At 42.9% G+C, this 17124-nt stretch overlaps 1 protein-coding gene across 1 annotated transcript in view; it reads left to right on the plus strand.

Moving 5' to 3' along the window:
• The window catches only part of ASTN2 (astrotactin 2), a 567587-nt gene that overhangs the window by 70533 nt on the left and 479930 nt on the right, over nucleotides 1-17124 (plus strand). The window contains exon 2 of the mRNA XM_088467057.1: nucleotides 9952-10139. Within this exon, the coding sequence (XP_088323183.1) occupies nucleotides 9952-10139 (188 nt within the window). The remainder of the gene's footprint in view (nucleotides 1-9951; nucleotides 10140-17124) is intronic.

The following is a 17124-nucleotide window of genomic DNA, read 5'->3' on the forward strand; positions in this document are numbered from 1 at the left end:
ATCTGCTGTGTCCATCGGGCTGCTGTGCTGTCTGCTGTGTCCCTTTGGGCTGGAGCTGTCTGCTGTGTCCATTTGGGCTGGAGCTGTCTGCTGTGTCCATCTGGGCTGGTGCTGTCTGCTGTGTCCATCTGGGCTGGTGCTGTCTGCTGTGTCCATCTGGGCTAGTGGTGTCTGCTGTGTCCATCTGGGCTGCTGTGCTGTGTCCATCTGGGCTGGTAGCATGCTGCCTGCATCGTCAATCGCTGCTGCCTCGGTCAGGAGTGCTCCGGGCCCCAGGTTCTGGACACAAAAAAAAAAAAATATAATAAAAGAGTGTATTTTTTTTCTATGTGTGCGTGTGCATTAGCCGCACTTATTATCAGACAGTAGCAATCTAGTGTTGCCTGTGCCGTCAATTGCTGTCGCCTCGGTCAGGAGTGCCCCGGGCCCCAAGTTCTGGACAAAAATAAAAAATATATATATAATAAAAACTGTATTTTTTTTCTGTGTGTGTGTGTGCATTAGCCGCACTTATTATGAGACAGCAGCAACCTAGTGCTGCCTGTGTCGTCAATCGCTGCTGCCTCGGTCAGGGATGCTCTGGGCCCCAAGTTCTGGGCAAAAAAATGAAAAAAATAAAAATAAATATATATCTATATATATATATATATATATATATATATATATATATATATAAAATAAAAAAGTGTATTTTTTTTGTGTGTGCATTTGCTTTAGCCGCACTTAGGGGTAAATTTACTAAGGTGAGAGTTTTTAGAAGTGAGTTTTAGAAATTATGTTGCCCATAGCAACCAATCAGATTCTAGCTATTATCTTCTAGAAGGTGCTATTTAGATGTTAAGTAGAATCTGATTGGTTGCTATGGGCAACATCTCTTTTAAAGCTCACTTCTAAAAACTCTCACTTTCGTAAATTTACCCCCTTATATCAGACAGGAGCAACCTAGTGCTGCCTGTGTCATCAATCGCTGCTGGCTCGGTCAGGGGTGCTCCGGTCCCTAAGTTCTGGACAAAAAAATAAATAAAAAATTTTTCTGTGTGTGCGTGTGCGTTTTTTTTAAAAATGACCACATGTTAGTGCCTCCCACTGCTGTCTATTATTTTAGTCAGCCAGCTAGCTGGATGCAACATTTTGGCCCTAGGCCTAACCTAGATGAAAAAAATCAATATTGTGAGCTGTGAGGTGGTCAAAATTGACTGCAAATGACTGGGAATAAACGTTATTAAGGTTAATAATACTGTAGGAACAAAAACAGGCATTAATTATGTGGTTTTACCTGTTTTTATAATTTTTTGAAGAAAGATCCAGATCCAAAACCAAAACACACAAGGGTGGTTTTGCAAAACCAGGTCCAGATCTAAAACACGAAGGAGATACAGATTGAAAACCGAAAACAAAAACAAAAAACGGGGGTCGGCGCACATCCTTACTGAAAACATCACCATCTTGTGTGCGGCATCGACATAACATGCATTTCTGAATCAGGCCCTCTGTCTCCATTTGTGCATAGCCTGTACCAATTTAAGTTTTACACATGTATCCTCATACACCAAAGAGCCCCTCTCAGTGCACCACATCCCAGGCGACTCAGCCTCTCGTCTTTCTTGCACAGAATGTGAATCTTATTTGCATAAATAAAACAAGTGGAAGCGACAAAACTACTCTGCTAGATGACACTGATCAATTTCATGTGCGACACTTGTACATCTGTGTGTGAATGAGTCTGAATCTGTATACAAAGTGCTACAATGCAGCAGCTGCGGCTTTTTTTCACGCCAAGTTCCATTGTGCTTCATTTGCGACTTTGTATGTATTTAAAACCAATTTCTGTGCGGCTAAAGTCACAGTACAATTTGATGTTTCGCTGTATCTGCAATGCAAATAAGATGCAAAATTTAAAGAAAAAGATGGTACGCTACACCTCTTGCACTGTATGACTTATTGATGCTAGGTGTATGAGGACATTGTCTGTGAATGTACATGCACTTTTTATTTTATTACCCTCATTTTCTGTCCGGATAAAAAAAATTACATTATTGTACCTATGTAGATTGAGTCACATGTTTCACTTAAGACTTCTTACTCTTAAGCTGGGCATCCACTATACAATTTTCTGTCAGATATCTATCCAATCTGGCTGGTTGTAATGAAAACCTGGTAATGTATCGGAGCAAATGACAGTCGATCATATGGTTTTAAACACTGAAAAAAGGACAAAAAAAATGTTCAAATTGGTTACATTTGTGTGTTTTAACCAATTTGTTTGAACAACCATTTTTGGCTATTTTCCAGTGTTTGTGAGCAAATGGACAATTGTCATTTGCTCCCATACATTGCCAGGTTTTCATTCCAACCAACCAGATTGGACAGATATCTAACAGAAAATTGTATAGTGGATGCCCAGCTTAAGTCAGCTTTAGAGAAACAAAAAATTGTCCATATTCCATTGACTACAGGAAGTGGCGAGGAAAGGATAAGGCCTTGGCCTTTATTATTTATGACTGGTGGTTCTAGTGATGATTTAAGCCCCTCTGCTTGTAGGAGAGGTACAAAAAAAATTAAAATTGTTAAGCTGAGTAAGCCACTAGAACCAACTGTGTGCTCTGAAATATCACAAATCCCAGAGGAGAGTCCAAGTGTGTCTGCGGTTGCCATGTGTGAGCATGCAGTGGAGAATAATTTCCGTGTTGTGCAAGGTTCTCAAACCCTTTGAACTTGCCACATGTGAAGTTAATTCAGATACTACCAGCTTGAGTCAGGTCATTCCCCTAATCAGACTTTTGTAAAAGCAGCTGGATCAAGTGAAGGAGGAGTTGAAATGGAGTGTTTCTGCTAAGTTTGTTGGACTTGTAGATCAAGCCCTTCATTCGCTTCGACAGGATCCAAGGTTTGTCAATCTCTTGAAATCAGATCACTATATTTTGGTGACCATACTTGATCCTAGGTTTAAGACATACCTTGTGCTTTTCTTTCCGTCGGACATAAACCTGAAAAGATGTAAAGAGCTGGGTGGTGAAAAAATTGTCTGCTCAAGTGGAATGTGACACGGCAGCATCTTCATTTTCTACAGCTGCCAGGAAAAAACTAAATTTTCCTAAGAGATCCACTGCTGGTGGTGATGCAGATCAGTCAGCAAAACCTCATGACATCTGGTTGGGTCTGAAAGAACTGGCTATAATGAGTGACATGTCTACTGTGACTTTGTTTGATACGGTCACCATTCAGAGAATGGTGGATGACTATTTTAGGGATAACAAATAGGCATGTCAGACAGTCCGTTTCACTACTGGCAGGAAATAGAGGCAATTTGGAGTCCCTTACACAAACTGGCTTTGCTGTTCTTAAGTTGCCCAGTGTGTACTCTGAAAGAGTTTTCAGCACAGCCGGGAACCTTGTCAGTGATTGTCGTAGGAGGTAACTCCTCCAAAATGTAGAAAAGATGATGTTCATCAAAATGAATTACAAATTCCACGAGGAAGATCTTTACCAGCACTTAAGTCCAAAAAATACAGAAGCGTCTGTAATTGTAGATGCCAGCGGGGTCGAATTAATATTGTGTGAAGAAGAGGAGGATGCGCACACTGTTGGGGATGACATTGATGACATCTAATCTAATGTTTTGTAAAGCCGCAACTTGCCAAGAGTTCCAGCCCTCAAGGCTGTTGCATGACTGGTTCCTTCATAATCATAGCTCTGTATTCAACTACTACTCAGCCCGGAGGCTGCATCAACAATTAGCTATCAACTATCAATTCTTCAGCCAGTGTCTGCACCAATTATCAAGTATAAACTCTTCTTACTTCAGCCAGTGGCTGCACCAATTATCAAGTATCAACTCTTCTTACTTCAGCCAGTGTCTGCACCAATTATCAATTATCAACTCTTCTTACTTCAGCCAGTGGCTGCACCAATTATCAAGTATCAACTCTTCTTACTTCAGCCAGGGCTGCACCAATTATCAAGTATATTAGCACCTTTCGACCGGGTACAAGGAATAGACAAGTCATAATGATTCTAAAAAGTCCAGGTCATATGGACCATGAAAGTTATTCCAAGATCGCTAGTAATATAAGTTTAAACATCTGTCCAAAAGGACTGGACAAGAGGACATGCCCACATACAATGTATAATATCCGCATCAGAGTTAGAGCATTTAAAACAGTTAGAATTATCAGATACACCTACTAAAAATCTCAATTTGGAAGTATAATATGCTCTGTGAAGTAATTTGTAGTGCATTTCGGCATAAGAGGAAAATATTAATTGTTTATTCAATTTAACACAGAGCTCAATGATTTTCTTTAAGTCAATCTCTGGAAAAGTACTGTATCTTGCCATTTAGCCATCCCAGTGGTTCATTTAGTGAGGTCTAACCTCCGTCTAGTGCGTACATAAACTAACGAAGTAGGATGAGGACTTTGTATTCTTAACTTTATATGACCATCAAAAGAGCATGAAAAGAGCATGATAAATCAGCTAATGTAAAGCGGGATAATAATTGTGAAATATAACTGCGGACCTGAAAATAAGCAAAGAGAGGGAAATTAAGATAAAGATCTTTCTCTCTAAGTGAGGACAGAGGAGCACCCCGTATCTAAGAACTGACATACTAACCTGAGACCCTGGAGATGCCAAGATTCAACTATCTCATATGGCCTCACCATTCTCAAAATCTGGATTGGATATTAAAGGTAAAAATAATGAAAAAAAGAGTAAGAAAAGAGTAAGCCAAGTCGATTCCTAAGTATGTATATAAAGGTTTAATAAAAAAGATTTTTAGAAATAACACCTGTTGCAATCCAGAATAGACTAAATGCCATATAGTCTTGAACTAAAAATTAAAACTAAAGTGACTGCGCTAGTGTATAAAATACAGTAGTACTAGTACATATACCTGTTGTCAAATGATCACAAATGGCTTCTCTCAAGAAAGAAAAAACATGAAATAACAACACTTATAATATAAATAAAAATATATCAAAAACATATTTATAAAACTGTAATTCCCATCATCTTGGTATAAAAGACAACAGAGAAACATGCATAAAATATGTCCGTATAAATAAAAAAGTCTGAGATGGTTTTTAGGGGTGCCGAATTCATATAATAGACAGTCCCAACCTGGACGTTTGATATATATCGCAAAAGTTTCATAGCAAAATAGATTGTTGCTTAATATTCATATCCCCAGCTTGAAACATCTATAAATTATATTTAACTCACCGCTGTGCCCTACTGTACATCTAGGGACTTGGGAGTGTGTGTAACGGTGGCAAAGGTATGCACAAGCTGACAGTCCTAGTAAATACAGCGGGGCGACCGCCCAGAAATTGCAATGTGCTGGGGAAATCCCGTAGCTGCTGGCCAGCTAGAGTTCCAGCCGTGGGAGGCAGTTAATCCTAATTTCAAAGTACTCCCTCACGTTGTGCAGGGGCAATGGAACAATAGATGATTATAGTAGCTTCTAGCTTATAGGAAGTGACAACTTCTTTGGAATGTCCATGTGTAGAATGGATGCAGCAGACTGGAAAGCATTAATGTGTTTCGTTCTACTTCTGAGAACTTTTACCTTTTTCGTTCTACTTCCTCCCCGCCTAGTTGTCTGCCACCAGTCCTCCCCTGGCTACCAGCACACCTCCTTACCCGTCTCCTTGCCCCCATCCAGTCCTCTCCCGCCTATCAGCCCACATCCTCACTGCTCCTCGTCTGACTCCAGTCCGCTCCTGCCTACCCGCCTGCTCACCTCACCTGCCTCTAGTCCTCACCCACCTCCAATCCTCTCCCAACTACTAGCATGCCTCCTTACCCACCTCCTCTTCTCACCCACCTACTCACCTGCCTTCCCATCTGCCTCCAGTCCAGTGGACTGCATAAACATACATCCCCTCCCTGCCTTTATTTTATCTTTGGTGTGCCCTGACAGCTGACAATTGATAGGTTTGAGCTTCTGTTTTGGCAAATGTGGCCCATGACCAGTTTAGCAAATGCAAAATTCAGTAGAGGGGGTGCACATTACAATAGCATGCTCCGGGTGCCATGGCTTCACGCTACACCTTTGCGCATAGGATACTGTTTTCTCCTGGCATAATCCTAGAGCATATGCTACTGTTTTCTGGTGGTGTAAAACTTGGTGCATATGATACTGTTTTCTCCTGGGATAAACGGTGCATATGCTACTGCTGTCTCCTGGCATAAACCTGGTGCATATGCTACTGCTGTCTTCAGGTATAAACCTGGAGCCATACTTACCGACATTGAGCTCCCATCTTCCGGGAGGGGGCTAGCCAGGCTTCTCTGGTGGGGGGCATGGCTAGTAAAAGGGGGCGTGGTGCAGTGATGATGAATCCTTGGGGGCATGATCACGCGATTGCATCATTGTAGCCCCGCCCCTTCTGCCGAGATTAACGGGATTGTGAAGCAATCATGTCACCGCTCCTCCCCAGCTGCGGGGGTGTTTGTATGGGGATGTAGGTGGAGGGGTCCAGGGTGATGCGGGGGGATACAAGGGGTTGGCGGCAGCTGGGAGAAATCCCTACTTTTCCAGAAGGCTGGGAGCACCACCCAATTTCCTGATTATTAATTTTTTTCTTTGTTAGGGTTTGGATTCGGCACTTACCCGAGGGTTAGGGTTAGGCACTTACCCCGACGATTAGGGTTAGACACCAGGAAGGAGGGCTAGGGTTAGGCCCAAAGGGAAGGTTATGGTGAAGATAAGGTATAAAAATCATGAGGTGACCATTTTCGGGTAAACCTTTTCACACTGTTGATAATTTGTACCCATCAACCTTCTAACATGTCGACCATTAGTGTGTTACCTTTTGTCCCTGTCAACCTTATGTCCCTGTCAACCTACAGGTGTGTCTTCTTGCATCTTGCCAATCACGCTACAAACGTGCGCATGCATCTCACCATGCGAATAGACGTGGCCGTGTGCGCTACGTCATTCCGTACGCTGTGTTCGCACCATGTAAACCTATGGAGTCGCGGGTACGCATCTCGCGCCATATGTGATGCGATTTGCCTCGAAAGCAGCAAAGATGCAAGTGGACACATCTGTATTGACTGTCTAACATCTGGTGTTTATCTAGACAGGGTCGACCTTTTTACTGTCTATCTGTTAATCCACACACCCTAGCAAGATGGTTTTTTTTTTTTTTTTTTAATTCTGATATTCACAATTAATAAAAAAAAAATGTGGGTTACCACTGAATTTCACACACTATTACTTAAACACTAACAGAAACACAGAATAGAATGCCTAACTTCAGGTTGCACAACTAGTCTCCCATTCATTCCAAATCGAGTGTACTCCACCACTATGTGTGTTCATTCTTGGTATTTATATTTATTTATACAATTTCTATTAACATCCTGTTCTGTTACCTGTATGCATAGTTATTTCCCATCTGGGTACAATAGGTGGGGCCAATGTGTCTGTATGTATGTATGTGTATATAATTATATGTATATACATGTGTATATATATATTTATATATGACTAATTATACTTGGTAGGTTCTCTAGTATTGCCCCTCATCTTTGATTACCATGCAAGTAGTCCTAATAGTGCTTAATATCTGTTAATTCAATGGTTATTTATATACTCTTATATATTTAATCATCAATAAGATAGATATCAATTTAAGGCCTATTAGTAACATGATAAACATTTAACTCATAGACCATTCAATCAGTAGAAGAGACGGCTGACTATCCTAGATAAGTATGGGATTGTCTAATTGCTTTAGCCAGACCCTGTTGATTTACAACACCTGGCTTGTCTTGGCTATAAATACTCAGAGACTTTACCCACTTGTCACAATCACTCCCAGAGGAAGGCCCAAGAGGCTGAAATGCGTTGGAGTACATCATTGAACTGACTACCTAACCTAGGATCTGCACAGAAAGAGGAGCTCGCTGTTATTTCCCTGCACTAGCCGGAGCGCCCACCGGCTGAAGTGCGCAACCCGGAAGTACGGAGGCCAGAAAGCAGTAGGCGCCCGAAGAAAGAAGACGCATAGGAATGGTGAGAACCGGAACAGACGGCAGAGAGGACAGAGTGAAGGGTAAGTCTCTGGCAGGTGGTGGATTCGTCCGGCAGTCAGTTCCGGCTGGAGCTCATAGCCGTGACTGAAAACCCCCCCTTAGACCTAGCCGGCAAGTTGGAGGCTCCCGATCACGGTGTTAGGCCCGTTACCAGGCTTAGCGCTGAGACCGGAGATACAACACCACCCGGCCTGGCCCGGAGCCCCGACCACCGTCCATCATCACACCATCAGCTGCAACGGTATGTGCACGGACTTACCACAAACAGGTTAGCAATCTGCTGCTTATTTGCTAGTCTGACTTATTGGAATTCATTGAGCCTCTCTACTAACAACGGACTGATTATCCGAACTATCGTCCAACTATTATATAATTATTTTTATTTTTACAATTATTTTTATTTTTACTTTCAGTTTTATTATATTTTTTTCACAATTGTTTCCCGATTTATCAACATTAAATTGATCATAGTGCTACACCATATTTTCACTATATTATTGTTTGGATAACAGGTGTGCACTTATATCTTGCTGATATATGGTCTATGACCCACACTTTAAATGTGACTAATAGTATTAAGGACATCTGTATCCACTAGATCCATTGTGAATCAACTAAACAGTATTATACAGATACTACATATATAATCTTTTAATCTACGTAACAACAATTTCTCACTGCATTATCTATACAATATAATTATATACAGATATATTTTGTTGAAGATAGGGTAAAATAGATAACACCTAATTATCAAGAAGTTGAGCGTTACATACTCCTATTTTATATATTGATCCTAATTGATATTCAGAGGGTAGCCTATTACTGTAAGCAGCTCACTATTGATTGATAAGCTCAGTGCGCAGGAACCATCTGTATTCATTTAATAATAAAAAAAGAAATCTGGTGCATTCTGTGCCTCTTATATGGCCTAATCAGAGTCTTACCGAACTCAGGGCCTGATTCAGAGTTGAGAATAGAGAGAGCTATCTCTCTCAACTGATCATGTTGGTGAAACCATGCTGCACTGCAGGTGGGGCAAATTAAAATGTGCAGAGAGATTTAGATTTGGGAGGGAGGTGTCCAAACTGACATCTAAATTGTAGAGTAATAATAAAGCTGTGCAGTATTTGTGGGCTACATATAAAAGCAGCCAGTATTTACCCTACATGCAAAAAAAATTATGTATTTACACCCCTTGGATTGCAAAATGGTTTGTCCAGGTTCATAGTTAAGTGCTATCTCTCTCTCTATTCCCAACTCTGAATCAGGCTCTCAGTCACATCAACACTTGCCGCCAAACGGGCATAACTTGGTGGCAACAGGGCGTTCACACATATATACATATATTAACTGGGGGCATATTGAGGACACGTAGACAGAATTGATTTCAAATGGATATCTTGCAAAAAAGAATAGATCTGGTGCACGTGGGCACTGATAATGATGACGGCTATGAAAGCAAGCATGCAGGCGGATGGGTCACATCAATGCGAACAACTAAGCATATCGGTGAACATCCACATTCAGTTCTGTGCATGGGAGAGTCGAAGGGTTAGGATACTGACCGACAGAAGTGTCTGTATCCTAACCCTGTTGGTATGCCAGCATCTGGATTCTGACCGCTGGGATCCCGTACTCAAACCCTGTGCACACAATGTGGGTGTAAAATGTGGCTAACTTGCGTTCAACTCTGCATCAGCCCCCCATTGATTAATATACTGTTAATTTGGTTAGATGTAATAATGTTGTTACCATAGAAACAGTGCAATCTTATGTCATCACTAGGTAGTATGTATACAATGTCACTGGTCACTTACATAATGTATTTAATTTACAGAAATTATTGCTTCTAAATTCCTCAATGATATCATACGATGCTGATTTCTGTCATTGTATTTTCAGAGATGTCTGGCAGCAATGAGGACCTATCTCTTGTACACTGGACCCAGAAATGGTTGGAAAATGGAACTCTCTACTTCCATCTGTTTCTGCGCATGAGGGAATATACTTCACTCAGCACCCCTCCAACTGTGCAGGAGCCTGTGCAGGAACTGGACGAACAGATTCACGTCCTACATGTATCAGTCATGGTAAGTGCATTTACATACTTCACTCTTGTTTAATCAATCCTAAGGTGTGATAAATGATAGTACTGTACAGTACCTCATGTTCTTAATTGTGCTTGGTAAATACATGTTTACAGTTATGATTTCTGTGGCCTTTGTACATTATTTCAGGGGCAATGTTTGGCAGTAAGTTTTATAAATAGTGAAGTGAATCTTGCTAGAAAACCCTAACACGTACTGTTATGGGGTGTATATAAAGCCAAAAAGATAGAAGAGATGGGCTTTTAAGCTCGGTACACACTATATGTTGTATTGTACAATATTTAATTCCAACGTGGATCAGAACAATATATCTTACACAAGGTATAGTGTGTACGCCCAATCCTTCATTCCCGAAGGTCGTTCATTGCATCTTCCCAACTGATGTCTTGCATGTCAGATGGGATGATGCAATGAACGATGCGGTGCAATTACATACAGCATGTAACAATGTTGCACTAAATTATGCAGTGTGTATGGCGTGCGTGCTGTATCATTACATTGCATCGCTAAGTCGCACCATCGTGTGTCGTATGTAGTTTTAGAGGCATTTAGCACTTGTGGATTCTGACCACCAGAGGTGTAACTAGGGTCTAGGAATATTAACAAGGTAATCATCATACAACAGCGGTTCAACCAGTCTTATGCTACCTATGTAGTTTCCTTCCCTCTGCGTCTGTCAGCCACACCATCTCCCCCTGCATCATCTGTTAGCACACCATCACATCCCCTCGCATCATCTCTCAGTCACACCATCACTTCCTCCTCTGCATCATGTCTCAGCACACCATCACTTCCCCCTCTGCGTTGTCTTTCAGCCTCACCATCGCCTCTCCACCGCATTGTCTCTCAGCACACCATCACCTCCCGTCCTGCATCATCTCTCAACACACCATCACCTCCCCCCCTGCATCATCTCTAAGCACTCCATCACCACCCCCCTGCATCATCTCTCAGTCACACCATCACCTCCCTCCCTGCATAGTCTCTCAGCACACCATCGCCTTCTCTTCTGCATAGTCTCTCAGCACACCATCACCTCCCCCCATGCATCGTCAATCAGCCACACCATCACCTCCCCACCATGTCATCTCTCAGCACACCATCACCTCCCCCCTGCTTCATCTCTCAGCACACCATCACCTCCCCCCCTGCATTGTCTCTCACCACACCATCACCTCCCCTCTGCGTCATCTCTCCGCACACCATCACCTCCCCCTGCGTCGTTTCTCAGCGCACCATCACCTCTACCCTGCATCATCTCTCACCACACCATCACCTCCCCCCTGTGTTGTTTCTCAGCACACCATCACGACATGTGATATATAGGATATTCCCTATATATACAGTATATAGCTATGAGTAACAGGGCTGACCTGGACAGGGTACCACTCTGCACAGACAAAAGTATATATGAGTGCTTAGTCAATTTTGCTCCATAACCTCTAACCTCTTTTCTGAGTGACTTTTTAAATTTTTGTGGGCTTGTCAAATTTCCACATTTGTATTTGATGGACACAGACATACACACAGACACAGATATAGATACAGTCTGACACAGATACACACAGACAGACACGCACACACTTACACAGATACCCACAGACACACACACCTCCCACGGAAGTTCGTCCACCCCACTGTGACAAAAAAATGAATACACACCTGCTCCGGTGCTCTGTCACCCGGCAGCTCTCAGGATACAAAAAAATGGGAAGTCTGCCTGGGCGGGGCTGCGTGCTTCCGCTGCAGCTCCCACTACAATCAGCCCAGCCAGCACCAGCAGGCACAGTTGCCTGCTCTTTGGAGTCACATCACATTCATCTATCAGGGTGAAATGGTGGGGGGGGTGCGAGTGTGATACCCTGGCCGGTGGTGCCCCCTATGCTGGGGGTGCCAGGGCACTTGCCCCATTCGACCCCCCCTAGTTCTGCCACAGCTGACCACACTGATACTGACCACACTGATACTTCTTAACGTGCTTTATAACTAGGATGTGTTGTCTCTTTGTTAGAACTTATTTACCACTATCATTATTTTCTGTTAAACTATGGTCCAGTATTTGTCTCTCTTGTCCCAGTATGTGATAACATTGTATTTTATTGTTGTTTCCCCACTGCGTTTCCTCTAATGCTTGGAAATCACAGCTCTAAATTAAACTTGATCTCTTTTAGGTTTAAATGAATGCTGTGATTACTGTTATAGCTCTCCCATGGCTCTACTAATTTATAACCCCCTTACCCTGTGCAAATACACACAGTACATAAGTACAGCAAATTAAAAAAGGAATGTCTCCTGAGGAACATCATAAAAACATTTGGCACCAATGTGTGAGAGCATTGTTTGTTGACCCCTACCGAACCTAGCCTTCTATATTGTAGGGCCAGGGATTAATACAGTAACTCTTCAATGCCCAGGGGAGTTCTTACTGGTCCTGCCTGGTGCAATTTTGGGCAAGGGTAACACTAAACACCTCTATTACCCGAAAAATCGAGAGCATCCCGCGACTTTCGTGAGTGTAGGCAAGTATGGTTCACAGCCTAATGCTGGGAGCATCACTTGCCCATTTCTAATGACAGATGGTGCTCTTCTAGTATCTTCTAGAGTCTTTGCCACCTCCAGTCTTCTACCCATCCCTTATACCTTTAGGAGATGAGGGTACCTCTGGCTCTCCAGATGTTGTTGAAATAAAAGCGAGCGATATCCCACAATGTATACATTTTACAGGCAACATGATATGGTTAGTGTGGTCATAGAATCAAAGCTGTCTAACATAATATGATACAGCAAATCATATAGGTTGAGTATCCCATATCCAAAATGCTTGGGGCCAGAAGTATTTTGGATATTAGATTTTTCCGTATTTTGGAATATTTGCATACCATAATGAGATTTCTATGGGATGGGACCCAAATCTAAACACAGAATGCATTTATACTCCTTATACACTTTTTTGTCCGTGCTGCTCCCTACCTTTGTAACTCTCTCCCTCTCCCTATTATACTCTCCACCTCTCTGCAAATATTCAAACGGGCTCTCAAGACCCACTACTTCATCAAAGCCTTCCAACTCTAATCCTAACCCACTTCATGCTCTTTCCTCCCTATCTACCCTTTCTGTGTCACGCCTGTCTGTCTGCTCCTCTCCTTTAGAATGTAAGCTCTCACGAGCAGGGACCTCTTCCCTCATGTACTTTACACTTTATTCTACTCCTTACTCCCCACAAGAGCACCTAACACGTGACTGCTAACTCCCTTCTGCTTATTGTTAGTGTTTTAATTGCTATTGCAGCTATGTATATAAACTATGTCCTTGTCCTGCACTGTAATGTACTGTAAATTACTAGTTTCTTGTTCTCTTTTAGTTTATGTTCTCTGTGGCGCCATATAAATAAAGTATAATAATAATAATAATAATAATAATACACATAGCCTGAAAGTAATTTTATACAATATTTGTAATAATTTTGTGCATCAAACAAAGTTTGTGTACTTACACAAAATTAATTTATATTTCATATACACCATATACACACAGCCTAAAGGTAATTGTATACAATATTTGAAATAATTTTGTGCCTTAAATAAAATTTGTATACCTAAGAAAATCAAATGGGGTGAAAATCACTCCATTCTAGGGTGCGCGTAATATTGGGCAAATCAGGACACAACTAAATAACAAATGGCATTTTATTTGTACTTAAAAAGAAGTATATCTAAACATGGTTTACACATAAATACATTAGTAAAAAAATTTGCGCTATTACTATATGTGAAAATGAGTAAGGGTTAAAAATAGAAAGAGGGGGGAGAGAAAACAAAACGTGTATGTATAAGTATAAAATATGTTTATAGCTCTTTTCTGAAGTGTTGGTGGAGACCGGATAAGTGATGCTCGTGTACATAGTATACACACCATAAGAGTAGCGTTCCTGCTAGGCTGTTCTAGTGGGGCGCGGCGCCCTGTTCTCCTTCTGGGGGGCAAAAAGCGCCCTGCCCTCCAGAAGGGAGCCGTCTTCACCCGTGGGTCGCAGTGTCCCGCGGGTGAAGAAATGTGCGGTGACCCGGTCACCGCCGGAGAATAGACGCCGGGCGCATGCGCCCGGCATCTATTCTCCCTGTCTGCAGGGCTTGGGGGCTGCCCGGCGTGTCCGTAAGTGCCGGGCACGCCCCCAAGAGTGACCAAAAGGGGATGCACCTTATAGACATGCCCCCTTTTCGATGAGCACGCCCCCTTCTCGGTCGCGCGCGCACGAACGTGCCCTCTCTAGCTCTGGCACCCTGCCTCATGCCGGAGCTAGAGTGAACACTATAAGAGTACAGTGCTAACTTTTCCTACCTCTATCTTCAAGGGTGGCAGCAACTTGGCTCAGTTTGCTGAGTTCCTGCTAAGGCACTGCTGATATTCTTCTGTCAGCGCCGTATTGCCGCGTGACTTCAACGCGTTTCGTGCATTGAATTCACTTTTTCAATCCTTGAAAAAGTGCATTCAATGTACAAAACGCGTTGGTGGATACCTGGGGAGACCGGCAGGAGAAAAACTACATCCAGCGGCATTGCCCACATACATCATCCACCCGCGGCACGCAATAGTGATGTCATCACCATCGGCAAGCCGGGCAAAGTCACGCGGCAATACAGCGCTGACTGAAGAATATCAGCAGTGCCACAGCCGGGACTGGACATGAATGTTATTGGTGTCAATATAGGTATAACAAAAACAGGTCCAACTTACATGATTTTAGCTGTTTTTATAAAAAAGTTTTTAAAGAAAACTAAAACCAAAACCAAACTATAACATTTGAGGCTGATTTTGCCAAAACCAAAACATGAGGTTTAGTGTTCCCGCTAGACTGCGGGAAGGGCAGGGCATGGAGGGTCCAGACACGGGGGATCTGTGCACTCGCTCCAGAAAGGGGGAGGGGGCATCTGCTTATGACATATCCACAATTTTTCACACTTGCTGGGCTTCCTCCAAGCTCTCCCCTCACAGTGAAAATGTACCATGTGCATGCGCACAGCATCTATTCACTGAGCGGAAATAGGTCACCGCAACTTTTCCCACCCGCGGGACACTGTGGCCCACACAGAGGTGTATCTATAATGGGTGCAGGGTGTGTGGGGCACACGGGCCCCTGGGTCTAGGGGGCCCACACCGCACACCCTGCACCCATACTTCCAAATACTTACCTTTCCGATGTCCCACGTCGTCTTGAGAGGCGCTACACAGAACTCCTCTATAGGGGCCGCAGCAGCTACTTTCCCGGTGTTCTGCACATGCGCAGTAGGAAAATCGCTGGGAAAATGGCCGCTGCACCATTTTCCCGGTGTACTGCGCATGTGCAGTAGACTCTGGTCACAGACTAGTGCCCGGAGTCAACTGAATGTGTCAGTATGCCACGGCCGCCGGAGAGAGAGGAGGGGTCCCCAGATGGTGAGTCAACACGGGCCCCATCTTCTCTAAATACACCCCTTGGCCCTCAGGTGGGAAATGCACAGGGCAGGCTGTTTTACAGGTGTGGCCCTTTAAAATCGGGTGGGGCGCGGCACACCACTAAAACAGCCTGGCGGGAACAGTAAGGTCCGCGCACATCTCTAATACATTGTGGCAGTCTCCACTGATAACACAGCTGTTCAGGACAAGGATTCTGAAAGATTAAAAAAAAATCACAGGGGACGCCAAGTATTGTGCATTAAATGTGTGAAACATCAAATGATAAACGCAATATACATACACGTACACAAAATGAATACATCGGGCCTGATTCCGAGTTGGACACAGCGGCGATGGCCGACACAGTGGTGTGATACTGTCATATGCGCATGAGTCCTGATTTTGTACGTACAGAGTCGCAGTTCAGATTTGGATGCACTATATCAGAACTGTACGGGGCGTTCCTGTATGATGATTAGGAGGTAACAGGGGGTGACTAAAAAGACACATGGAAATGTTGTATCTGTTGAGAATGTTGCGGGCGTATCGCTGAAAGCGCTTGTATACCGAGACGCTGAACCGCTCATATATGACACCAAACTCAGACTGAGAAACTGCACCAGCCATAGCGCCTATGCAAGCTTTGATTGTGCATCTAAAGATTCACCAATCATTATTTCAGCATCTAGGGATGCTGCTAGTGGGCGTCTCAGTCCTTGCGCATACAGACACATGGATGTGAACCAGGGAAGGGCCCTGGAACAGCATTAACATAAAGACACAGCCCTGTCTGCCTTCCATTCAGAATCAACCCAATTTTGTGCTCTGCTGTAAATGTTGCCTTTGTAATTTCTGATAATCGTACCAAGAGAAGATGTGCCTCCAACGAAATGAATAATATATATTGTACTGTACTATGTTCAGTTGATATATGTTCAGTTGACATTCAGATATTAAATCTTGGTCTGACTATCTTATATTTATTCAGAGACAGCTCATCAGAAAACATCTTTATATGTCTCCAAAAACTCCAAAACATTATTATCAGCATGGATCCATTCTCTTGTTCTCAGCAGTGCACAAGCTCAGGACGCTTTTTCAATCAGTGCTTAAAAGTGAGAGTATCAGGGAATCATGTTCTCTGGGAATGATGCAAAGATTGACTGGCAAACAAGAGATACTTTATGCACCCTATCACAGTATTCCATGAATAGGAAACACATAAAACTCACTTAGAATTTGAGAATCATCATTGGAAGCAAATCCCCACAACTGCCAAATATAAAAGAAATCTTGCTCAAAGGTATATATTCCATTAGGCCTTCAGCAAAAGCCATAATTGGGGAAGATGCTCTAGTACAGTTCTCACAGTGATTTCACGTGCTACAGACAATCAGCAATGCACCTCGTTGTCATAGCCAAGGCCTTTTGAAGTCCATTGATTACCCTAAGCATCCAGGTAAATGCGCTATTTTTATCAGACCCAGGTCAAATAAGATGCACATATATCGGATATGAATAGTAACTCACAGAGTGT

Source organism: Taudactylus pleione, unplaced genomic scaffold (genome assembly GCF_031769625.1).
Source record: "Taudactylus pleione unplaced genomic scaffold, aTauple2 ptg000009l, whole genome shotgun sequence".
NCBI lineage: Eukaryota > Metazoa > Chordata > Amphibia > Anura > Myobatrachidae > Taudactylus > Taudactylus pleione.